The sequence below is a fragment of the Schistocerca nitens genome, chromosome 4 (genome assembly GCF_023898315.1).
Source record: "Schistocerca nitens isolate TAMUIC-IGC-003100 chromosome 4, iqSchNite1.1, whole genome shotgun sequence".
In the NCBI taxonomy this organism is placed as follows: Eukaryota; Metazoa; Arthropoda; class Insecta; order Orthoptera; family Acrididae; genus Schistocerca; species Schistocerca nitens.
Window position 1 is genome coordinate 855,843,957 of NC_064617.1, and position 27,058 is coordinate 855,871,014.

The following is a 27,058-nucleotide window of genomic DNA, read 5'->3' on the forward strand; positions in this document are numbered from 1 at the left end:
GCTTCTCTGGATAGTGTCTGAACCGATGTATGTGCCTGATGAACATTTTGCACACCGAAACTCTTGACAGAAGCAGCCGGATGTTGCTATATTATGACTCCTGAGAATGTACTGAGGGGGGGCCACAGATACCAGGTACAGTCAAATGTCCTCCTTTCAGCAAACAGAAGTAAAAAATGTAATATCTTGGAAGCTCCCAAAATCAACAAACATTTGGCGCACAATCCTGATTTAACATTAAATGCCGGCCGAAGTGGCCGTGCGGTTAAAGGCGCTGCAGTCTGGAACCGCAAGACCGCTACGGTCGCAGGTTCGAATCCTGCCTCGGGCATGGATGTTTGTGATGTCCTTAGGTTAGTTAGGTTTAACTAGTTCTAAGTTCTAGGGGACTAATGACCTCCGCAGTTGAGTCCCATAGTGCTCAGAGCCATTTGAACCATTTTTTAACATTAAATGAACAAACGCAGCTCAATAATTCGCCTCACCTAAATTTCACTAAATGCTCACAGTTCTCCAATGGTTCCCCCCATGTCTGCTCCATTCTACAAGGTGAACATTAATAAAACCGACCACTGCAGTGACGGGTTCAAAAAAATGGTTCAAATGGCTGAAGTCTTCAGTCCCCTAGACTTAGAACTACTTAATCCTAACCAACGTCACACACATCCATGGCCGAGGCAGGATTCGAACCTGCGACCGAAGCAGCAGCGCGGTTCCGGACTGAAGCGCCTAGAACCGCTCGGCTACAGCGGCCGGTGACGGGTTCCTGACTAGAAACGGAGGAAGAAAGGCCCTATGACCATGCGTCTCGAAATGCTTCGCTACTACGGTAGATGGCTCTGACGAATGAAAGTTCCTCTGACCACGTGCGGTGTATTCCTTGTATGTTCCAAGCTGTGTGATTGACGCAGCATACTGTAAGCAGCAGAGTGGTCGGGTATTCATGTCCGGAACAATCCGAGATGGCGCCTGGGTACCGCCAAGCAGATGGAAACGGTCGAGAAGCAGAAACCGCTCCTCCAAATCTGGTGTATGCACACTCCGACGCCTCCCTGCACGTTCGTCTGTCTGAGACCCATGATCACACAAACACGCAAAAAGTGCTTGAAATATTGTGTGATGTGGTTGGTGTCTGGGGTGTTACTTGTTTTGGTTCAAATGGCTCTGAGCACTATGGGACTCAACTGCTGTGGTCATCAGTCCCCTAAAACTTAGAACTACTTAAACCTAACTAACCTAAGGACATCACACACATCCATGCCCGAGGCAGGATTCGAACCTGCGACCGTCGCAGTCGCACGGTTCGGGACTGCGCGCCTAGAACCGCGAGACCACCGCGGCCGGCTTACTTGTTTTGGTATAGCTGTACTGCCTCTGCTGGTATCTGCTTGACCGTATACAAACACCATCTCGGCTTGTTTCGGACGTGAAAACCGGACCATTCTGATGCTTACAGTACGCTGCCTCAATCACACATCCGGCAACACGCAACGAACACATGGCACGTGGTCACACGAACTTTCATTCATCAGCGGCATCTACCGTGGCAACGGTGCATTTCCAGACACATGTTCATAGCACCTTTCCTCCACTGGCAGTCAGGAATCGGTCCCCGCAGTTTATCGGTTTTGCTGATGTTCGTCTTGTATTCCTTCATTTTTCCTGTGTTTATCTATTATGATACTGCGTGAAGAGTTTGGCAGACCACTGAAAGACCTTAGTCGAAACAAGGCCCCGGGAGTAGACAACATTCCATTAGAACTACTGACAGCCTTGGAAGAGCCAGTCCTGACAAAACTCTACCATCTGGTGAGCAAGATGCATGTGACAGGCGAAATACCCTCAGACTTCAAGAAGAATGTAATAATTCCAATCCCAAAGAAAGCAGGTGTTGACAGATGTGAAAATTACCGAACTATCACTTTAATAAGTCACAGCTGCAAAATACTAAGCGAATTCTTTACAGACGAATGGAAAAACAGGTAGAAGCTGACCTCGGAGAAGATCTGTTTGGATTCCGTAGTAATATTGGAACACGTGAGGCAATACTTAGAAGATAGATTCAGGAAAGGCAAACCTACGTTTCTAGCATTTGTAGACTCAGAGAAAGCTTTTGACAATGTCGACTGGAATACTCTCTTTCAAACTCTGAAGGTGGCAGGAGTGAAATACAGGGAGCGAAAGGCTATTTACAATTTGTACAGAAACCAGATGGCAGTTATAAGAGTCGAGGGGCATGAAAGGGAAGCAGTGGTTGGGAAAGGAGTGAGACAGGGTTGTAACCTATCCCCGATGTTATTCAATCTGCATATTGAGCAAGCAGTAAAGGAAACAAAAGAAAAATTCGGAGTAGGTATTAAAATCCATGGAGAAGAAATAAAAACTTTGAGGCTCACCGATGACGTTGTAATTCTGTCAGGGACAGAAAAGGACTTGGAAGAGCAGTTGAACGGAATGGACATGGTCTTGAAAGGAGGATATAAGATGAACACCAACAAAAGCAAAACGAGGATAATGGAATGTAGTCGAATTAAATAGGGTGATGCTGAGGGTATTAGATTAGGAAATGAGACGCTTAAAGTAGTAAAGGAGTTTTGCTGTTTGGGGAGCAAAATAACTGATGATGGTCGAAGTAGAGAGGATATAAAATGTAGACTGGCAATGGCAAGGAAAGCGTTTCTGAAGAAGAGAAATTTGTTAATATCGAGTATAGATTTAAGTGTCAGGAAGTCTTTTCTGAAGGTATTTGTATGGAGTGTAGTCATGTATGGAAATGAAACGTGGACGATAAATAGTTTAGACAAGAAGAGAATAGAAGCTTTCGAAATTTGGTGCTACAGAAGAATGCTGAAGATAATGTGGGTAGATCACGTAACTAATGAGGAGGTATTGAATAGGATTGGGGAGAAGTTTGTGGCACAACTTGACTAGAAGAAGGGATCGGTTGGTAGGACATGTTTTGAGGCATCAAGGGATCACAAATTTAGCATTGGAGGGCAGCGTGGAGGGTAAAAATCGTAGAGGGAGACCAAGAGATGAATACACTAAGCAGATTCAGAAGGATGTAGGTTGCAGTAGGTACTGGGAGATGAAGAAGCTTGCACATGATAGAGTAGCATGGAGAGCTGCATCAAACCAGTCTCAGGACTGAAGACCACAACAACAACATCTATTTTATTGTGAATGCCTATGTACTCCATATATTCTGTTGTTACAATGGCCAGTTCTGTCTTTTTTCCTCGATCTGTGTCTCCTTCCATACGCGATAACTCTTCAAACTATTCGTCATAACACTTATCACATACTAATTTTATGTTATTGGAATTTTTATTTTAATTTAAACTGTTGTATAGGCACCTGTTTATTCGTGTTTAGTGATAATGTATTTATGATTGGTCATCTTTAAATTTGTTAACTATTTAAAGTTTTTAATTACCACTCCACTGTCAAAGATGACATTTACTATGTGCTCATACCTCAGTCCTGATGTGTAACTCTTTTCCATTGTTGTTCATGAACAATGTATATGATGGGCTCAGTTGAAATCAAGACAGATACAAAAAGTATAATCGCTATAATTGTTAATGCATTTAACCAATTGTGAGACAAGACGATCAAACCTTCATAGAAAACTGTTTGCTGTTACCTCAGGAACCCGTGGTTGTACCCAGCAGCGTAGTCGTATCAACTTTGGCATCGAAGGGGTTGGCAACGTCCTGCAACAGGATGATGCCATTCGTCAACAATTCTGGGCGTCTGTATTTGATGGTGCGTTTTAATTTTTGCGAAGTGCCCTCTTACCGCTGTACGTTAATGGTGGGGCCGTGTTCTAGAAAGTCAATGAGTAAGGAGCCCTTGCAGTCAATGGAAAAGGTGATCATAGCGTTCCCGGAGCTGGCGTGCCTTTTATTTCGCCTACGCTGCTGAAGTTTCGCTGGGAGGCCCTTACACATCCTGTAGTCCCGGTTTCTCCACATGCGCTTTCCTATTTTGGAGCCCTGAGGGAAGACATTTTTGGCCAATTTCTTTGAGACGAAGAGGAGAGCACACCTAGGTACAATAATGGTTCCGTAGGCAACCGAAATCGTTTTTCTGTGAAGGCAATGACCGTTTCGGTTCACAGACTGATAAATGCGTTAACAGCTATGGCGGTTACGTTTCAAATAATAAACAGCTCACTTACTTTTTCCCATCTATCTCGTTTTCATTTGACTGCCCCTTATACCTTCTTTGACGACAATAGGCAGAGTAAATTAACACTGTAGAAAACGTTTAGTACTGTACTTTTCATTTATTATTTGTAACTCGTGAAAGAATGTGAGGAATGACGTCAGTATCTGCCATGGCACAGTCTGTCATGCTCAGCGGACGAAACCTCCATGCAACTTGTGCCACTTGATCACAAGTATTCGCATCAAACTGCAGGTTGTCATACAGGAAAGGAACGCATTTTTTCTGCCTTTTTGTGAACTGATAAACTAAATGTGCTACTGAGCTCAAAGCCACATCACTTACATGAAACTGAAAAGAATGCTGTAGGTGAAAACCTATCTTATTCATAAGCAAATAAATAAGTAAACCAATAATTTCACGTTCAGTAGACGTGGTCAGCGCGAACTGTTTGGAAAAAGATAACTGCATTCAAAAAACTGTAATGTTGACCTGTATAAGAATGTAACCTGAAAAACATGAAAATTTCCGCACTGACATATGGCCTTGGTAAAATAAAGAAACTGACAGAACCTACAGGCGCAAAGGAAACGAAACAATAACGTATTATGAATCTCACCTGCAAAATGAAGTACTGGCAGAAACAGTAACACAGCAAGACTCCACAACAGCTAAAAAAATACTGCTAAAAATTAGATACAATTGGTCCAGGGAAATTGAATTCATAATCTTGACGCAGAATGCCAATGACTCAACCTTTAAGTACTGAAATTGTCTTCTATAGAAACGCTTTCCTTGCCATTTCCAGTCTACATTTTATATCCTCTCTACTTCGACCATTATCAGTTATTTTGCTCCCCAAACAGCAAAACTCATTTACTACTTTAAGTGTCTCATTTCCTAATCTAATTCCCTCAGCATCACCTGATTTAATTCGACTACATTCCATTATCCTCGTTTTGCTTTTGTTGATGTTCATCTTATTATCCTCCTTTCAAGACACTGTCCATTCCGTTCAGCTGCTCTTTCAGGTCCTTTGCTGTCCCTGACGGAAATACAATGTCATCGGCGAACCTCAAAGTTTTTATTTCTTCTCCATGGATTTTAATTCCTGCTCCGAATTTTTCTTTTGTTTCCTTTACTGCTTGCTCAATATACAGATTGAATAACATCGCGGATAGGCTACAACCCTGTCTCACTCCCTTCTACACCACTGCTTCTCTTTCATGTCCCTCGATTCTTATAACTGCCATCTGGTTTCTGTACAAATTGTAAATAGCCTTTCGCTCCCTGTATTTTGCCCCTGCCACCTTTAGAATTTGAAAGAGAGTATTCCAGTCGAATTTGTCAAAAGATTTCTCTGAGTCTAAAAATGCTAGAAACGTAGGTTTGTTTCCCTTAATCTATCTTATGAGATAAGTCGTAGGGTCAGTATTGCCTCACGTGTTCCAACATTTCTACGGAATCCAAACTGATCTTCCCCGAGGTCGGCTTCTACCAGTTTTTCCATGTATCTGTAAAGAATTCGTGTAGTATTTTGCAGCTCTGACCTATTAAACTGATAGTTCGGAAATTTTCACATCTGTCAACACCTGCTTTCTTCGGGATTGGAATTATTGGTCTCTTTAATTTTCCTGTAGGCAATATTTAACTTACCCCTAGTAATATATGCCCCTACACCGTTACATTTGTCGTCTAGCCATCCCTGTTTAGCCATTTTGCACTTCCTGTCTATCTCGTTTTTGAGACGTTTGTATTCCTTTTTGCCTGCTTCATTTACTGCATTTTTGTATTTTTTCCTTTCATCAATGAAATTCAGTATCTGTTCTGTTACCCATGGATTTCTACTAGCCCTCATCTCTTTACTTACTTGATCCTCTGCTGCCTTCACTATTTCATCTCTCAAAGCTACCCATTCTTCTTCTACTGTATTTCTTACCCGCATTCTTGTCAATCGTTCCCTAATGCTCTCCCTGAAACTCTCTACAAACTCTGGTTCTGTCAGTTTATCCAGGTCCCATCTCGTTAAATTCCCACCTTTTTGCAGTTTTTTCAGTTTTAATCTACAGTTCATAACCAATAGATTGTGGTCAGAGTCCACATCTGCCCCTGGAAATGTCTTACAATTTAAAACCTGGTTCCTAAATCTCTGTCTTGCCATTATATAACCTATCTGATACCTTCTAGTATCTCCAGGCTTCTTCCATGTATACAACCTTCTTTTATGATTCTTGAACCAAGTGTTAGCTATGATTAAGTTGTGCTCTGTGCAAAATTCTACCAGGCGGCTTCCTCTTTCATTTCTTAGCCCCGATCCCTATTCACCCAGTATGTTTCCTTCCCTCCCTTTTCCTACTCTCAAATTCCAGTCACCCATGACTATTAAAGTTTCGTCTCCCTTCACTACCTGAATAATTTCTTTTATCTCATCATACATTTCATCAATTTCTTCATCATCTGCAGAGCTAGTTGGCATATAAACTTGTACTACTGCAGTTGCCATGGGCTTCATGTCTATCTTGGCCACAATAAGGCGTTCACTATGCTGTTGGTAGTAGCTTCCCCGCACTCCTATTTTTTATTCATTATTAAACCTACTCCTGCATTACCCCTATTTGATTTTGTATTTATAACCCTGTATTCACCTGAGTAGAAGTCTTGTTCCACCTGCCACTGAACTTCACTAATTCCCACTGTATCTAACTTTAATCTATCCATTTCCCTTTTTAAACTTTCTAACCTACCTGCCCGATTAAGGGATCTGACATTCCGCGCTCCGATCCGTAGAACGCCAGTTTTCTTTCTCCTGATAACGACGTCTCCATGAGTAGTCCCCGCCCGGAGATCCGAATGGGGGACTATTTTACCTCCGGAATATTTTACCCAAGAGGACGCCATCATCATTTAACCATACAGTAGAGTCTAATATGAAAATTCTTTTAATCTAATAACTTTCATCGTACAGTAACTTAACTCAGAAGATCAATCAATAGAATTAATTATCAAAAACTCGACTGTGACGCGGGTGAAGTGGACCAACAGTTCAAGTCCGCAAAAATAAAATTAAACTTTTTACCTCATCAAATAATACCTTGTCCTTCATTGTGGAATCTTTTTTATGTTCGTATGCTGCCCAACCATAGTTCTAAGTCATCATTCCTCCTCATAATCTGCAACTCGCATAGTTCCAAAAGTGCATCCATGCATTACACTGTCCACTCAACGAACCCCCACCTGCTGCACACCGCAGCTCTCCACTACTGACTGTCAAAGATCGTAGTAGACACACATACTGTTGCCTATCAACTGTTTCTCTGACCACAGTTCTGCAAATATATTGTTTTCCCTTACAAATATTAACACTTCGAATAATATCTTCAAAATATAGCCATCTTACAAGTGTCTCTTATACTCAGCGGACAGAAATCCCCATGCAGCCTTGTGTCTACAGGAGCGATAAGAAAGTGTGCTTGTCAATGACGCAGCATCTGGAGACGCAGGTGTATGTCGCCTTTGCGTCACAGTGGCTGCTGTTGGCCAGCCCGCGGGTATAAAAGGAGACACAAGGGGCAGACGAGGCTCGCTGGCTCCCGGCCACGCGTGAGACAACTGACCTGCCGGGCCTCCCCGCGTGACGCATGCGCAATGGGCACACTACTTGGCACAGTATTTCAGGGGTGTCGCGGTTCTCGCTCCCATCGCACGCGAGCGAAGTACACACCCTACGGGCCATCGAATTTGCTCATCTTTCGCACACCTTGTAATACATACACTGCCGGAAAAAGTTACTACACCTGGAAAGACGACTTCGATTTTAATCTGATGACGGCCTATGCCACCTAGGTGATAATAGATGTACTAATAATACGAGAGTAATCCCAAAAGTAAGGTCTATTTTCTTATAAGTGCATAGACCTGTTTATTTCTACAATGGCTTACATCAGTTTAAAGCTTGAACATTTAGCTATTTTTCGACATAATCACCATTTCTGTCGATGCATTTTTGTAGGCGCCGTGGCAGTTTTTGTATGCCCATGTCATACCAGCTCGCCGCCATGCTGTTCAGTAAGTTATGAACCTCTTCTTTCACCTCGTCGTCGGAGCTGAATCACTTTCCGGCCAGATGTTCTTTTAACCAAGGGAACAGGTGACAGGACTATAGGGGGGGGGGGGTGATTATGTTCCACTGAAACTGTTACAGGAAAGCAACGGTTTGCCGAGCGATGGGTGGGCGAGCATTGTCATGGAGAATGTGTACGCCCTTGCTCAACATTCCTCTTCTCCGGTTCTGAATTGCCCGTTTGAGTTTTTTCAGAGTCTCACAGTACCAATCAGCGTTAATTGTGGTCCCAGCGGGCACAAAGACGACCAACAATACCCCTTTCCGATCCCAAAAAACCGTTGTCATGACTTTACCGGCAGACTGTGCTTGTTTGAATTTCCGCGGCTTTGGCGAAGAAGGATGCCGCCACTGGCGTGATTGTTGCTTGGTCTCAGGTGTAAAGTGGTATGCCCAAGTTTCTTCACCCCTGACAATTGAGTCCAGAAAGTTGTCCTGTTCGGCTGCAAGGCGGTGAAGAAATGAGCGGGAAGCATACATAAACTCGTTGCCGCATGTGCTCCTCAGTCAACATGCGTGGTACCCATCTTGCGCACACCTTCCGGTAGTTCAATGGTTCAAATGGCTCTGAGCACTATGGGACTTAACATCTATGGTCATCAGTCCCCTAGAACTTAGAACTACTTAAACCTAACTAACCTAAGGACAGCACACAACACCCAGCCATCACGAGGCAGAGAAAATCCCTGACCCCGCCGGGAATCGAACCCGGGAACCCGGGCGTGGGAAGCGAGAACGCTACCGCACGACCACGAGATGCGGGCCCGGTAGTTCAATGTTTCCGTTAAAATACTGTCAGCGGTGCTTCGGGAAACCTCAGGAACCAACGTGCAGAGATCATCCAGGGTGATCCGCCGATCTTCACGCATGCTTTGCTCAACCTTCAACACTGTCTCCTCAGAAATTGACGGTCTCCCGCTCCTTTGTTCGTCGCAAATTCCGGTCCGACCAACTGCAAACTCTCTACACCACTTACGAACATTTTTGATATCCATGCACGACTCACCACACACTTCCGTCAATTGGCGATGGATTTCAATCGGTGCAGTGCCCTTAGCGTTCAAAAACCGAATAACTGCGCGCAATTCGCACTTGGTGGTAACATACAACGGGAGCTCCATTCTCAACGACTGCCAAGCCAAGACTGAGCGCCTCAGCGCGGCGTGCGCATGTTTACACACAGCGCGTGAAGCACTCTTCATAACAGAGTGACCAACTGCCTCACAAAAAGAGTTCTGTACTTAAAAAAAAATAGGAGACCTTACTTTTGGGCTTACCCTCGTAGTTTCAACGTCATCCGTCAACAGATAGCGTAGTGGCATGGCTACCAGAGCGCCATCTACATCCATACTCCGCAAGCCACCTGACGGTGTGTGGCGGAGGGTACCTTGAGTACCTCTATCGGTTCTCCCTTCTATTCCAGTCTCGTATTGTTCGTGGAAAGAAGGATTGTCGGTATGCCTGTGTGTGGGCTCTAATCTCTCTAATTTTATCATCATGGTCCCTTCGCGAGATATACGTAGAAGGGAGCAATATACTGCTTGACTCCTCGGTGAAGGTATGTTCTCGAAACTTTAACAAAAGCCCGTACCGAGCTACTGAGCGTCTCTCCTGCAGAGTCTGCCACTGGAGTTTATCTATCATCTCCGTAACGCTTTCGCGACTACTAAATGATCCTGTAACGAAGCGCGCTGCTCTCCGTTGGATCTTCTCTATCTCCTCTATCAACCCTATCTGGTACGGATCCCACACTGGAGAACAGTATTCAAGCAGTGGGCGGACAAGCGTACTGTAACCTGCTTCCTTTGTTTTCGGATTGCATTTCCTTAGGACTCTTCCAATGAATCTCAGTCTGGCGTCTGCTTTACCGACGATCGACTTTATATGATCATTCCATTTTAAAACACTCCTAATGCGTACTCCCAGATAATTTATGGAATTAACTGCTTCCAGTTGCTGACCTGCTATATTGTAGCTAAATGATAAGGGATATTTCTTTCTATGTATTCGCAGCACATTACACTTGTGTACATTGAGATTCAATTGCCATTCCCTGCACCATGCGTCAATTCGCTGCAGATCCTCCTGCATGTCAGTACAATTTTCCATTGTTACAACCTCTCGATATACCACAGCATCATCCGCAAAAAGCCTCAGTGAACTTCCGATGTCATCCACAAGGTCACTTATGTATATTGTGAATAGCAACGGTCCTACGACACTCCCCTGCGGCACACCTGAAATCACTCTTACTTCGGAAGACTTTTCTCCATTAAGAATTACATGCTGCGTTCTGTTATCTAGGAACTCTTCAATCCAATCACACAATTGGTCTGATAGTCCATATGCTCTTACTTTGATCATTAAACGACTGTGGGGAACTGTATCGAACGCCTTGCGGAAGTCAAGAAACACGGCATCTACCTGGGAACCCGTGTCTATGGCCCTCTGAGTCTTGTGGACGAAAAGCGCGAGCTGGGTTTCACACGATCGTCATTTTCGAAACCCATGCTGATTCCTACAGAGTAGTTTTCTAGTCTCCAGAAAAGTCTTTATACTCGAACATAATACGTGTTCCAAAATTCTACAATTGATCGACGTTAGTTCTGTGTCTACCTGTTAGTAGGGAAAGCGCACAGCCAGAAGGCTCTCAGTGTTGTGCAAACATGACAAGAAAGCTGGAAACCACGCCACAGAGACGCACTCAAGCTTCCTGCAGCCAACTGAGTGAGTCTGAATGTGGTAAAATTGTGGCCTTCCGAGGGACGAGATATCCTTTTGGAGAACTGGCACACAAGTGTGGCGGGCTGCGTCAGCTGCGCGACGATGCTAATATCTGTGGTCACATGAACATTCTCACACTTGTACATGAGGTAATGGACGTCCACGCAGCACAGACGCTCGCCAGGATCGTTGTACTGTAAGGACAACATTGGCAGATAGCTCAGACGCGTCAACACGAACTGTCGCAAGCTGGTTACCTGCAGTGGCAGTACTGGCACGCACACCCGTAGCCGATCTTGCACTCACGCCACTGCTTTCAAAAAATGGTTCAAATGGCTCTGAGCACTATGAGACTTAACATCTGTGGTCATCAGTCCTCTAAGACTTAAAACTACTTAAACCTAACTAACCTAAGGACACCACACACATCCATGCCCGAGGCAGGATTCGAACCTGCGGCCGTAGCGGTCACGTGGTTCCAGACTGAAGCGCCTAGAACCGCACGGCCACGCCGGCCGGCGCCACTGCTTTAACCTGCAAGACTCGAGTGGTGCCTTCAGGGGATTACTTGGAAGATGGAATGGCGCCCCGTGGTCTTCAGCGATGAAAGCAGATTCTGCCTGCGATCAAGTGATGGTCGTTTGCATGTACGATGTAGACCTGTTGAGCACTGTCACGTAGAGTGCATTCGTCCGAGACGCACTGGCCCCGCTCACCCTTTCATGCACCGGATCCAACGCTCTCTTCAGCAGCTGGCGGACGACGGTTCTCCGGTTACCTTTATGTGGGTTCCTGGCCATGTCGGTATCCCTGGGAACGAAGCTGCAGATGCCGCGGCCAAGGCTGCGGTCCTCCAGCCTCGGACAGCTTCTTGTTGTGTGCCTTCATCTGACTTTAGCAGGGTCATTTGTCAGCGCATTTTATCGCTGTGGCATGCCGATTGGGCTACACTTACGGACAACAAGCTTCGCACCTTGAAACCTCTTCCCACGGCTTGGACGACCTCTTCACGCCCTTCTCGGCGGGAGGAGGTCGTTTTGCCCCGGTTACGGATTGGACACTGCCGGTTCAGCCATCGCCATCTGCTGACGGCTGCGCCGGCGCCGTTCTGGCCATGTGGGCAATTGCTGACGGTACGCCACATTTTAACGTGCTGTCCGAATTTTAATACACTGCGCGTTGATCTTGGCCTGCCATGTACTCTGGATGCCATTTTCGTGGATGACCCAGGAGCAGCTGCTCGCGTTCTTCGTTTTATCCACTTGACAAACCTGTCTAAGGACATTTGATTATGCCGTTTTCTTTTAATCCCTTGCCTGTTAATATGTCTTTTATAGTGTTGTCCCTTTTAGTTGCTGTTTTAACCTTGTGGCTCGCAGTGCATTCCTAACTTAGTCTGGGCGCTAATGACCATTGTAGTTGTGCGCCCTAAATACACAAAAAAAGCACTGGCCCCACCCAGGCCCCTCTTTTCTCGCGTGCGATGAGATACAACTTTCACCATTAGTACTTTGGAGAGGACGCTAACCAGCACTTGGTACGTGCAGAATGTTGTGAGAACCGTTATTTTGCCGTTGTTGCAACAGGAAGGTGATGTGATGTTCCAACAGGACGTTCCCCCACACACCGCCCATGAATATCCATGTGCTCTGTAAGATGTGCAGAAACTTCCCTGGCTAGCACGCCCTCCGGAATTGTCTCCAATCGAGTACGTGTGGGCTGTAATGGCACGTCAAGTGACTCCTGCGACTTGTCAGCCAACAAATCTTATACAGAACTACGTAAACAGGTCAAGCAGGCGTGCAAGAACGTATCCCAGGACAGTATTCGACGTCTGTATGATCGAATGGACGCCAGAGTCAGCGCCTGCATTGCCGCCCATGGAGGCTACACCACGTACTAACATGGGTGTTTCAACACAGGTCGGTACTTGGTACCATAGAACCGCTTGTGCATTGATCTGTAAATGTACTCATCTCACGTACTCCACATGCATTGTTGCAACAAATATTGAGTGATTTTGAAACTTCTAAAGGGTGCACTATATTTTTTTTCCAGCAGTGTACTTACGCTATCTGATCAAAAGTGTCTGGACACCCCTATGTAATGTAGAGCTGACCACCAGATGTCACGAGAGACAGACCTGCTATTACAAAGGGATGCAGGGGGTATTGTAGAGAAGCAATAACACCCGAATGGGTCGTCTGAGTAACAAATACAGCATAGACATTTCAACTCTACTACAGCTTGTGATAGTTTGTGAAATGGAAACGCGACGGAACAGGCACAGCTTGACCGGGACTATGTGAGTCATGTAGTGACAGAGAGGGAATGTCGATCATTGCGAAGGTTGTCTCTACAAAATCGCAAGAAAGCGGAAGGAATCACTCTTGAGTTCCAAAGAGATACCAGCAGTCCAGTGAGCGCAAAGACTGTGCGTAGGGACGTAAAAAGAACGGGCTACAATGGTCGAACACCTCGTCATATGCCACATATTTATGTAGTCAGTGTTAAGTGGCACTTGAGGTGGTATACATAACGAGCGATATGGGGTGATCAGCCATGCTATAGCCTGTGGCAATCCGATGGAAGGGTTTTGGTTTCGAGAAATCCTGGAGAACGTTACCTGACATCCATCATCTGTAGTGCCAACAGTGAAGTATGGAGGTGGTTGTGTTGCGGTATGCAAGGTGTTTTTCGTGGTTAGTTTGTGGGCACATTATTGTGTATAAAAAAACGTTAAATGCGGAAGGATATCAACACGTTCTACACTACTGTGTACATTAGAGGAAGTATCCTGAGAGGATGATTGATTGCGTCAGCATGCCAATGCACTCCATTCTACAGCAGTAGCTGTAAGGTAATGATGTGTGCACAATAACGTTCCTGCAATGAAACACCTTTGTAATGAGTTAGAACGGCTTCAGGCTCCATCATCTAACATCACTATCCTCTCTGCTTTCAGTTATTGAGGAAAAATGGGCTACCATTCGTCCACAGACACTCAAACATATCATTGAAAGTGTCCCCAGCGCAGTTCGAACTGCCATAAAGGCCTACCAACGTCCACTAATCGATGTCCGGATACTTTTGATTAGAGTTTGTGCTCATGTGCAGGCTCGGCTCGTGGTTACTACTCTGGGGAAGACTGTGACATTTACCTAACAGCAGTATGGTGCCAGGGATCTCTAGAAAGTTCACTGACTGCATCTCCTTTCCTTTACATAATCACCTACTAAACGACAACAAAAGATGATTCCAAGATAAGAACTGTAGGTAAGCACATTTTAGAGCCGCCACAAATTCCTCGACACTTTATCACCACAAACTGTACTGAAAATGATGCCTTTTGGCGTTTTAGAGAGAAGTTTAATGCGTTGTGTATTAGCTTCACTGCGTAATTAATGTTTTCGTGTTTTCAATTCAGAACGTGTTTAATGTTTTACATAATTATGGTTCACTCCGTGGCGCTTATGAGTTTGTGGGACGAAACATTGATATTTCGTGACGTCATGCGTTCTGTGTAGTGATTGGCTGACAGAAGTAAACTGAGAAGCCCCCCTTTCGATTTAACTATATGCGTAGCTAACATGTCGTATTTATTGGTTTCTGGTACTTATACTTGCGTATTACGAAAATATGCAGTTTAAGTGATACACCACATTATAGATTTATCCTAGACGTGTCATTTTTAGCAAGGTTTGTTGGACTCAAGCGTCAGAAATCTGTTGTCAATGGCTAAATACGTTACTGTACATTGCCCTATTGAAATTATCTAAAATAGAGTCCTTTGCCTGGATTTGCACGCTATTGTTTCCGACTGTGTTTAGATCGGGCGTGAGCGCACCAAATGGTTCAAATGGCTCTGAGCACTATGGGACTCAACTGCTGAGGTCATTAGTCCCCTAGAACGTAGAACTAGTTAAACCTAACTAACCTAAGGACATCACAAACATCCATGCCCGAGGCAGGATTCGAACCTGCGACCGTAGCGGTCTTGCGGTTCCAGACTGCAGCGCCTTTAACCGCACGGCCACTTCGGCCGGCCGTGAGCGCACCGAGTTCGTGCTTATGCTACAGTTATTCTCACTTTATCCCGCTAAAGCTGTCAGCAAGGAAGGAAATTTTTAGCAACTAAAGGTAACGAATAATGTGTTGCGCTTTTATGTTCTCTAACCATTCGTGAAACTCTCGCTAGATGGTACCGCTTGTGCAACCATATTCTAGTGCACTCTACCGAGACAGTTACAAACTTAGCATGCCTTTCCAGTAACAGGTGAAATTGCTAATAATAGAAAGAAAGAAACTATCTGCAACACTGAAACTCCCTGGCAGATTTAAACTGTGTGTCGGACCGAGACTCGAACTTGGGACCTTTGCCTTTCGCTGGCAAGTGCTCTACCGACTTTTTTTCCACTTTCGTTGTCTGATCGTTGCGGATGTGACATGGCATCCGTTCCAGTTCGTTTGTTGATCCTTCCACTCAGTTTTTTTTTTTTTTTTTATTACAGTGGCCAACGGGCTCTCTGACCGAACACGCTGAACTATCGTGCCGGCTTGCGACTTGCGGGTCAATGATGATGAAAATGATGAAGAAGGACACACAACACGCAGTCCCCTGCGTGGCATGCGGAAACGCTACCACTACGCTACGGAGACGGACTTTGTTTGTTCGCTTTTGTTCGATGCATCTGCTCGAGGCGGACGTTAAATCAGAAGATGATAAACGTTTGTACTGCAAGATACAGTTAATAGCCTAGTACAGAGGCACTATAATGTTTGGGTTACTTTGAAGGTGGTTAGTTGAAAGCACAACAGCCCTCGTTTCCTACCTATATGATTGTGTATTACTATTGTCCAGTCTGATGTTTCATCGATGTGTCATGTAGTTCCCACTGTGAGACGGTTCGAGGTAGCATTATAAGCAGAAGACAATAAACATTTTATGCTGCAACATGAACTTAATGTCCTAGTAAGACGGGTCGTTATAATTTTTACCTGACTTTGGTATCCGTTCTAGTGGAACTAGGACCGATTTCTGAATCTAGATGTGGGAATAACATTTTTTCTTTAAATTTGGTACAAAGTCAAACTCTTCTCATCAGAAATGCATTTTATGCCATATATCAGTCGTGTTAGTAAGTGAGTTGCAAGTAATTTGATAAGTAATACACACAATTTAGATGTGGAAATATTTAACTTGATGGTCCATTCTGCTTGCAAATTGTGGTACAGTTATCGAACTTCAGTTGTCGACAAGTGCTCCTTAAAATGTAAATCTTATCAGTACTCCTACTCTGTGAGCCAAGTGTATTTTTTATAAAAATCGTATACAACAATTAAGTTTTGATAGCAGTGCCACATTTGTTTTGTACTCCAAATTGTTATGTACAAGGGCAGTTCAATAAGTAATGCAACACATTTTTTTTCTGAAACAGGGGTTGTTTTATTCAGCATTGAAATACAACAGGTTATTCCCCAATTCTTTAGCTACACAACACTATTTTTCAACGTAATCTCCATTCAATGCTACGGCCTTACGCCACCTTGAAATGAGGGCCTGTATGCCTGCACGGTACCATTCCACTGGTCGATGTCGGAGCCAACGTCGTACTGCATCAGTAACTTCTTCATCATCCGCGTAGTGCGGCCCACGGATTGCGTCCTTCATTGGGCCAAACATATGGAAATCCGACGGTGCGAGATCGGGGCTGTAGGGTGCATGAGGATGAACAGTCCACTGAAGTTTTGTGAGCTCCTCTCGGGTGCGAAGACTTGTGTGAGGACTTGCGTTGTCATGAAGAAGGAGAAGTTCGTTCTGATTTTTGTGCCTACGAACACGCTGAAGTCGTTTCTTCAATTTCTGAAGAGTAGCACAATACACTTCAGAGTTGATCGTTTGACCATGGGGAAGGACATCGAACAGAATAACCCCTTCAGCGTCCCAGAAGACTGTAACCATGACTTTACCGGCTGAGGGTATGGCTTTAAACTTTTTCTTGGTAGGGGAGTGGGTGTGGCGCCACTCCATTGATTGCCGTTTTGTTTCAGGTTCGAAGTGATGAACCCATGTTTCATCGCCTGTAACAATCTTTGACAAGAAATTGTCACCCTCAGCCACATGACGAGCAAGCAATTCCGCACAGATGGTTCTCCTTTGCTCTTTATGGTGTTCGGTTAGACAATGAGGGACCCAGCGGGAACAAACCTTTGAATATCCCAACTGGTGAACAATTGTGACAGCACTACCAACAGAGATGTCAAGTTGAGCACTGAGTTGTTTGATGGTGATCCGTCGATCATCTCGAACGAGTGTGTTCGCACGCTCCGCCATTGCAGGAGTCACAGCTGTGCACGGCCAGCCCGCACGCGGGAGATCAGACAGTCTTGCTTGACCTTGCGGCGAAGAGGACACACGCTTTGCCCAACGACTCACCGTGCTTTTGTCCACTGCCAGATCACCGTAGACATTCTGCAAGCGCCTATGAATATCTGAGATGCCCTGGTTTTCCGCCAAAAGAAACTCGATCACTGCCCGTTGTTTGCAACGCACATCCGTTACAGACGCCATTTTAACAGCTCCGTACAGCGCTGCCACCTGTCGGAAGTCAATGAAACTATACGAGACGAAGCGGGAATGTTTGAAAATATTCCACAAGAAATTTCCGGTTTTTTCAACCAAAATTGGCCGAGAAAAAAAATGTGTTGCATTACTTATTGAACTGCCCTCGTATTTTCATAAATAACTGTAGTTTGGAACAAAAGCAGAATTTTTGTTTGCAATCAGAGACCTGTAATTATACCTACTAGTACATATTACAATAAGTAACCTGAACTTGTGATAATGAACACAGGCTGAAATAATTAATTAAAATTTGTACTAAGGCCAAGATTCGAACCCGTGTCTTCTGGTCACGAGGCAGATGCATTAACCACTGCACGGTCCTGGCACTGCAAGTAGCATAGGTGCATGGGTTGTCCTAGTATGTCTCCCATGCGAATACAATTTCAGTCCCACCTCAGCCCATCTTCATGCTCCCCCTCTTAACTCTTATCAGTATTGCAGCAGCTCTCCAACATTGGAATAACACCTTTCGTGTGAGCGTGCGTATATATATATATATATATATATATATATATATATATATATATATATATATACACGCTCACACGAAAGGTGTTATTCCAATGTAGGAGAGCTGCTGCAATACTGATAAGTGTGTGTGTGTGTGTGTGTGTGTGTGTGTGTGTGTGTGCATGTGTGAGTGTGTTTGTGTGTGTGTGTGTGTGTGTGTGTGTGTGTGTGTGTGTGTGTGTGTGTGTGCATTTGTGTGTATGTGTGTGCACTTACATGATTTTTGAAAGAAAAAATCAGATCATTTGGATAATTTTGAACATGATAGGCTACAAATTGAGCTGCTGCAATACTGATAAGTGTGTGTGTGTGTGTGTGTGTGTGTGTGTGTGTGTTTGTGTGTGTGTGTGTGTGTGTGTGTGTGCATTTGTGTGTATGTGTGTGCACTTACATGATTTTTGAAAGAAAAAATCAGATCATTTGGATAATTTTGAACATGATAGGCTACAAATTGATTAGCTGTTTCGTTTTATTGTCCCTCTCGGTAAAATACTGCTCTGTGATTAGCTGTTTCATTTTAAATGATGCTGTTGTTGTTGTTGTTGTTGTTGTCGTCTTCAGTCCTGAGACTGGTTTGATGCAGCTCTCCATGCTACTCTATCCTCTCCAAGCTTCTTCATCTCCCAGTACCTACTGCAACCTACATCCTTCTGAATCTGCTTAGTGTATTCATCTCTTGGTCTCCCTCTACTATTTTTACCCTCCACGCTGCCCTCCAATGCTAAACTTGTGATCCCTTGATGCCTCAAAACATGTCCTACCAACCGATCCCTTCTTCTAGTCAAGTTGTGCCACAAACTTCTCTTCTCCCCAATCCTATTCAATACTTCCTCATTAGTTACGTGATCGACCCACCTTATCTTCAGCATTCTTCTGTAGCACCAAATTTCGAAAGCTTCTATTCTCTTCTTGTCTAAACTACACTCCTGGAAATGGAAAAAAGAACACATTGACACCGGTGTGTCAGACCCACCATACTTGCTCCGGACACTGCGAGAGGGCTGTACAAGCAATGATCACACGCACGGCACAGCGGACACACCAGGAACCGCGGTGTTGGCCGTCGAATGGCGCTAGCTGCGCAGCATTTGTGCACCGCCGCCGTCAGTGTCAGCCAGTTTGCCGTGGCATACGGAGCTCCATCGCAGTCTTTAACACTGGTAGCATGCCGCGACAGCGTGGACGTGAACCGTATGTGCAGTTGACGGACTTTGAGCGAGGGGCATGCGGGAGGCCGGGTGGACGTACCGCCGAATTGCTCAACACGTGGGGCGTGAGGTCTCCACAGTACATCGATGTTGTCGCCAGTGGTCGGCGGAAGGTGCACGTGCCCGTCGACCTGGGACCGGACCGCAGCGACGCACGGATGCACGCCAAGACCGTAGGATCCTACGCAGTGCCGTAGGGGACCGCACCGCCACTTCCCAGCAAATTAGGGACACTGTTGCTCCTGGGGTATCGGCGAGGACCATTCGCAACCGTCTCCATGAAGCTGGGCTACGGTCCCGCACACCGTTAGGCCGTCTTCCGCTCACGCCCCAACATCGTGCAGCCCGCCTCCAGTGGTGTCGCGACAGGCGTGAATGGAGGGACGAATGGAGACGTGTCGTCTTCAGCGATGAGAGTCGCTTCTGCCTTGGTGCCAATGATGGTCGTATGCGTGTTTGGCGCCGTGCAGGTGAGCGCCACAATCAGGACTGCATACGACCGAGGCACACAGGGCCAACACCACTGGCCGTACACCACACCGGTGATCGTCGAGGGGACACTGAATAGTGCACGGTACATCCAAACCGTCATCGAACCCATCGTTCTACCATTCCTAGACCGGCAAGGGAACTTGCTGTTCCAACAGGACAATGCACGTCCGCATGTATCCCGTGCCACCCAACGTGCTCTAGAAGGTGTAAGTCAACTACCCTGGCCAGCAAGATCTCCGGATCTGTCCCCCATTGAGCATGTTTGGGACTGGATGAAGCGTCGTCTCACGCGGCCTGCACGTCCGCCACGAACGCTGGTCCAACTGAGGCGCCAGGTGGAAATGGCATGGCAAGCCGTTCCACAGGACTACATCCAGCATCTCTACGATCGTCTCCATGGGAGAATAGCTGCCTGCATTGCTGCGAAAGGTGGATATACACTGTACTAGTGCCGACATTGTGCATGCTCTGTTGCCTGTGTCTATGTGCCTGTGGTTCTGTCAGTGTGATCATGTGATGTATCTGACCCCAGGAATGTGTCAATAAAGTTTCCCCTTCCTGGGACAATGAATTCACGGTGTTCTTATTTCAATTTCCAGGAGTGTATTTATCGTCCACGTTTCATTTCCATTCATGACTACACTCCATACAAATACCTTCAGAAAAGACTTCCTGACACTTAAATCTATACTCGATGTTAACAAATTTCTCTTCTTCAGAAACGATTTCCTTGCAATTGCCAGTCTACATTTTATATCCTCTCTACTTCGACCATCATCAGTTATTTTACTCCCCAAATAGCAAAACTCCTTTACTACTTTAAGTGTCTCATTTCCTAATCTAATTCCCTCAGCATCACCCGATTTAATTCGACTACATTCCATTATCCTCGTTTTGCTTTTGTTGATGTTCATCTTATATCCTCCTTTCAAGACACCATCCATTCCGTTCAACTGCTCTTCCAAGTCCTTTGCTGTCTCTGACAGAATTACAATGTCATTGGCGAACCACAAAGTTTTTATTTCTTCTCCTTGAATTTTAATACCTACTCCGAATTTTTCTTTTGTTTCCTTTACTGCATGCTCAATATACAGATTGAATAACATCGGGGAGAGGCTACAACCCTGTCTCACTCCATTCCCAACCACTGCTTCCCGTTCATGCCCCTCGACTCTTTATAACTGCCATCTGGTTTCTGTACAAATTGTAAATAGCCTTTCGCTCCCTGTATTTTACCCCTGCCACCTTCAGAATTTGAAAGAGAGTATTCCAGTTAACATTGTCAAAAGCTTTCTCTAAGTCTACAAATGCTAGAAACGTAGGTTTGCCTTTTCTTAATCTTTCTTCTAAGATAAGTCGTAAGGTTAGTATTGCCTCACGTGTTCCAACATTTCTACGGAATCCAAACTGATCTTCCCCGAAGTCCGCTTCTACCAGTTTTTCCATTCGTCTGTAAAGAACTCGCGTTAGTATTTTGCAGCTGTGACTTATTACACTGATAGTTCGGTAATTTTCACATCTGTCAACACCTGCTTTCTTTGGGATTGGAATTATTATATTCTTCTTGAAGTCTGAGGGTATTTCGCCTGTCTCATACATCTTTCTCATCAGATGGTAGAGTTTTGTCATGACTCGCTCTCCCAAGGCCGTCAGTAGTTCTAATGGAATGTTGTCTACTCCTGGGGCCTTGTTTCGACTCAGGTCTTTCAGTGCTCTGTCAAACTCTTCACGCAGTATCTTATCTCCCATTTCATCTACATCCTCTTCCATTTCCATAATATTGTCCTCAAGAACATCGCCCCTGTATAGACCCTCTATATACTCCTTCCACCTTTCTGCTTTCCCTTCTTTGCTTAGAACTGGGTTTCCATCTGAGCTCTTGATATTCATACAAGTGGTTCTCTTCTCTCCAAAGGTCTCTTTAATTTTCCTGTAGGCAGTATCTATCTTACTCCTAGTGAGACAGGCCTCTACATCCTTACATTTGTCCTCTAGCCATCCCTGCTTAACCATTTTGCACTTCCTGTCGATCTCATTTTTGAGACGTTTGTATTCCTTTTTGCCTGCTTCATTTACTGCATTTTTACATTTTCTCCTTTCATCAATTAAATTCAATATTTCTTCTGTTACCCAAGGATTTCTATTAGCCCTCGTCTTTTTACCTACTTGATCGTCTGCTGCCTTCACTACTTCATCCCTCAGAGCTACCCATTCTTCTTCTTCTGTATTTCTTTCCCCCATTCCTGTCAATTGTTCCCTTATGCTCTCCCTGAAACTCTGTACAACTTCTGGTTCTTTCAGTTTATTCAGGTCCCATATCCTTAAATTCCCACCTTTTTGCAGTTTCTTCAGTTTCAATTTGCAGTTCATAACCAATAGAATGTGGTCAGAATCCACATCTGCCCCTGGAAATGTCTTACAATTTAAAACCTGGTTCCTAAATCTCTGTCTTACCATTATATAATCTATCTGATACCTACTAGTATCTCCAGGATTCTTCCATTTATACAACCTCCTTTCATGATTCTTGAAGCAAGTGTTATCTATGATTAAGTTATGCTCTGTGCAGTATTCTAGCAGACGGCTTCCTCTTTCATTTCTTACCCCCAATCCACATTCACCTATTATGTTTCCTTCTCTCCCTTTTCCTACTCCCGAATTCCAGTCACCCATGACTATTAAAATTTCGTCTCCCTTCACTACTTGAATAATTTCTTTCATCCCATCATACATTTCATCAATTTCTTCATCTGCACAGCTAGTTGGCATATAAACCTTTACTACTGTGGTAGGCGTGGGCTTGGCATCTATCTTGGCCACAATAATGCGTTCACTATGCTGTTTGTAATAGCTTACCCGCATTCCTATTTTCCTATTCATTGTTAAACCGACTCCTGCATTACCCCTATTTGATTTTGTATTTATAGCGCTGTATTCACCTGACCAGAAGTCTTGTTCCACCTGCCACTGAACTTCACTAATTCCCACTGTATCTAACTTTAATCTATCCATTTCCCTTTTTAAACTTTCTAACCTACCTGCCCGATTAAGGGATCTGACATTCCGCGCTCCGATCCGTAGAACGCCAGTTTTCTTTCTCCTGATAACGACGTCTCCATGAGTAGTCCCCGCCCGGAGATCCGAATGGGGGACTATTTTACCTCCGGAATATTTTACCCAAGAGGACGCCATCATCATTTAATCATACAGTAAAGCTGCATGTCCTCGGGAAAAATTACGGCTGTAGTTTCCCCTTGCTTTCAGCCGTTCGCAGTACCAGCATAGCAAGGCCGTTTTGGCTAATGTTACAAGGCCCGATCAGTCAGTCATCCAGACTGTTGCCCCTGCAACTACTGAAAAGGCTGCTGCCCCTCTTCAGGAACCACATGTTTGTCTGGCCTCTCAACAGATACCCTTCCGTTGTGGTTGCACCTACGGTACTGCCATCTGTATCGCTGAGGCACGCAAGCCTCCCCACCAACGGCAAGGTCCATGGTTCATGGGGGGATGCTATTTTTTTTTAAATTACCCACCAGCTCATTGTTGCATTCTTAAAATTTCCTGCCATTGCCATCTTGGATTTTCAAATTTCTCACCACTGTGATGTTGATGATGCCAGGCATTTGAACCTGGCATGTAGCTAACCTACACTAGCACTTTCACTTTTCAAGGTCATTTAAGTGCACCTATACCCTTGCGACTAACAGCCACAGGAGAGAGCTGAACAAACACCTCAAACAGTGATTCAGGTGAAGGAAGACAGCACTGGGATCTCGATGCTTCATGTACCGGTTGCACACTTTCATGCACAAACTGCGTCATTTCCATTAGCAGACTTAAAAAATGTTACATAATTCGCCAGAAATGAACGTAGTGGCAACTGGACATCCTACGCAGTCACCCTTCTTTTTCTGTCCATTTCTATTATATCAGATCCACAACCAGATGGATCGGTAGAATCTTCAACCACTCTTTGTACTGATGTAAAACGATCATCATTAATGAAATTACAGTAAGATCTACATCTATACTCCGCAACCCAAGCGACTTACCTAGTGCAGTAGGTGGTACCTCTGTTACCTAAATCTTTTCCTCTCTTTCTTTTCTATTTGAGAGTGGCCCTTAAGGAGACTGACTGTCGATAAAGTCTGTACGAGGTGTGGCTAGAAAAAAACCGGACTAGTACTGGTGAAACAATAAAACGAATGCAATAAGGCTGAAAGTCGCGTGGCCTGTCACGTGACTCTCGCTCCGCCTACTGCTCGAGTTTCATCTGCCTCCTGCACTCAGTCTGCCCGTGGCGTCTGTTTTAAGTAGTTGACGTTTTGTCTGTGCGTCGAAAAATGTTGAGTGTACAGAAAGAACAGAGTGTTAACATCAAATTTTGTTTAAAACTAGGAAAATCTGCAAGTGAAACGTTTGTAATGTTACAACAAGTGTACGGCGATGATTGTTTATCGCGAACACAAGTGTTTGAGTGGTTTAAACGATTTAAAGATGGCCGCGAAGACACCAGTGATGACACTCGCACTGGCAGACCATTGTCAGCAAAAACTGATGCAAACATTGAAAAAATCGGTAAACTTGTTCGACACTTTCCTTGTCAACTCCTGTTAACTCAGACACTGCTCTGATTGTTAAACGGCGATCTTGTCGAACAAGTTTACCGATTTTTTCAATGTTTGCATCAGTTTTTGCTGACAATGGTCTGTCAGTGCGAGTGTCATCACTGGTGTCTTCGCGGCCATCTTTAAATCGTTTAAACCACTCAAACACTTGTGTTCGCGATAAACAATCTTCGCCGTACACTTGTTGTAACATTACAAACGTTTCACTTGCAGATTTTCCTAGTTTGAAACAAAATTTGATGTTAACACGCTGTTCTTTCTGTACACTCAACATTTTCCGACGCACAGACAAAACGTCAACTACTTAAAACAGACGCCACGGGCAGACTGAGTGCAGGAGGCAGATGAAACTCGAGCAGTAGGCGGAGCGAGAGTCACGTGACAGGCCACGCGACTTTCAGCCTTATTGCATTCGTTTTATTGTTTCACCAGTACTAGTCCGGTTTTTTTCTAGCCACACCTCGTATGAGCTCTAATTTCTTTAATTTTTGCTGTCGTGGTCATTTCGTGAGATGTGTGTAGGTGCAAGTAATGCTTTGCCTGATTTTAAGATGTGTCAATATATTGAAGAATTTAACAAAAAATTAAATGACGATTTTGCATAATATTTGGTTAGTTGTAATGAAGCAAGTAGTACATACCATGATGACAGAGGGATCGTTGACATAGTACTGCATGAAAAGTCTCCAGGAAGGAGGGAAGAGATGAGGGGTTCCTAAAGGTCCTGACACGGCTGCTGCTTAGCTTTAATGTTGGGGATGTGCGAAGGATATCAATGTTGGGGAGTGAGATGTGGGCCAAGTTCTAATTTGAAGATATGGATAAGGAACAGTTCAGTGTGAGGGACAGTATTTGAGTGTAATGGCACTACTGGGTTCATGGATCGGTAGCTGGTAATTTCGACGGTTTTCATAACCAAGAGAACGCTGGTATCAGCGTCCATTAATTACCGTAAACTGTAAACTTTGCCGTAGGATTTGATAATATAACACAGCTTTGTTTTAGTCGTGGTGCAGAGTAATATTTATGTCTTATTCTCTTTCCAGAGACCGCAGGTCTTATCTGTGAGCAGCAATGGCTACGCAACGGAAGCGACATTTGACACGAAGGTACGTTCCACACACAACAAATAACGAACTTACTACTTTTAGAACTTTTCCAATGCTGGAGCATGTCGTCTAGAAATCATTTAATTTCATGTGCTACGCCTATTTTCGAAATCGAACTACATCATCAGACGATAGCTCACGGGACAAAATGGCTACTTTACTTATGTGTCTCATATTTGTAATTTGTATAGATACATTAATTTTAACTGCTATGATGATAGATCATTATATGTTAAACATCCATTAATAATTCAGAGCATTTTGCTAGTGCGAAAGATACGCTTTGTATATCTAGTAATTTATCTGTACAGAACTGCCTCTGAATGAGTTCTACAATCTTTGACACAGTTTTTGTGACAGAAGGGCGTATGCCACTTCGGTCAGACTCTACGCTTGCCCCCATTAACATGTTACCTTACGTGTGGGTTGGATTTTTTCTTGCAATCTGTGGTTTTGATACAGGGGTTCTTTAGCATTGGTCTGGATCAGTAGTCGCCAAACTTAAGAAACTTCTGAGCTACAATACCGGTTTTAAATTCTAATATTAGCTATCAAAAGATACTAGGACATAAATAATAACTTTTAAAAATCTTGCAATTGTTTTCCGTCTATATTCTTACATTTCTAACAAATATGAAATGAATTTTTACTAACCAGTATATGAAAAAATAAACTGAAATCGAATTGCACATAAGAAAGCAATTGAAGCGTAGTTAGTAACAAATTACAAATGTAATGTATCATACATTACTTCAGTGAGAAGGATGGCATTCTTTTTTGTCATCAACAAGTTTTTTAATGTTGGCGGAGTAGGTACTGGGTGCGCGGGAGAAACAAGCAATTGTCGTGAGCGCGGTCTGAGCTCAATGGGGCCAACCTGAGCTTTACCACGATCTACCAAAACTGTTCCCACGAGCTACTAGGAGCTCTTGATCGACGATTTGACGATCACAGGTGTAGATGCAGTTGTATTGCTCTGAAACACGTCCAGTAACTGATATTTTGTACGTATAGTTGATACGACGTATGTCGTATAGATATATGACGGTTATATTTGTATGTGAACACTAGGCCTAATTATGGTCTTCTTTACTGTATATATCTACCTGAGGAACGGCCTGTCGTCTGATCGAAAGTGGTTGTTTGTAATAGAGTGATGTACATCTGTTACGATAATCATGACTTTTCGAAAGCATTTCGATGCTATCTCTTGGGAAGCCATCATACAACTGCATGCGAAACAGTACTAAAATTACTACGCACCACTTGTCTAAGATGTGTGATTTGTTTAACACATTATATTTCGGGGCTACATTCTCTCATTATCAAGTTATATAAAAGAGACAAACAAAAATCATTATTTCGCATTACAACAGACAGTTAATCTATCTACACTGTCTGTACACTAGTATCACCTACAGTAAACTTGATCTACCATTAGGCACAGAAAAAATAAGAAACAAGTACCAAAT

General features: G+C 44.1%; 1 protein-coding gene across 1 annotated transcript in view; it reads left to right on the forward strand.

Moving 5' to 3' along the window:
• LOC126253301 (pyruvate dehydrogenase E1 component subunit alpha, mitochondrial-like) overlaps positions 1–27,058 on the forward strand; it is a 108,874-nt gene that overhangs the window by 22,735 nt on the left and 59,081 nt on the right. The window contains exon 2 of the mRNA XM_049954532.1: positions 25,524–25,586. Within this exon, the coding sequence (XP_049810489.1) occupies positions 25,524–25,586 (63 nt within the window). The remainder of the gene's footprint in view (positions 1–25,523; positions 25,587–27,058) is intronic.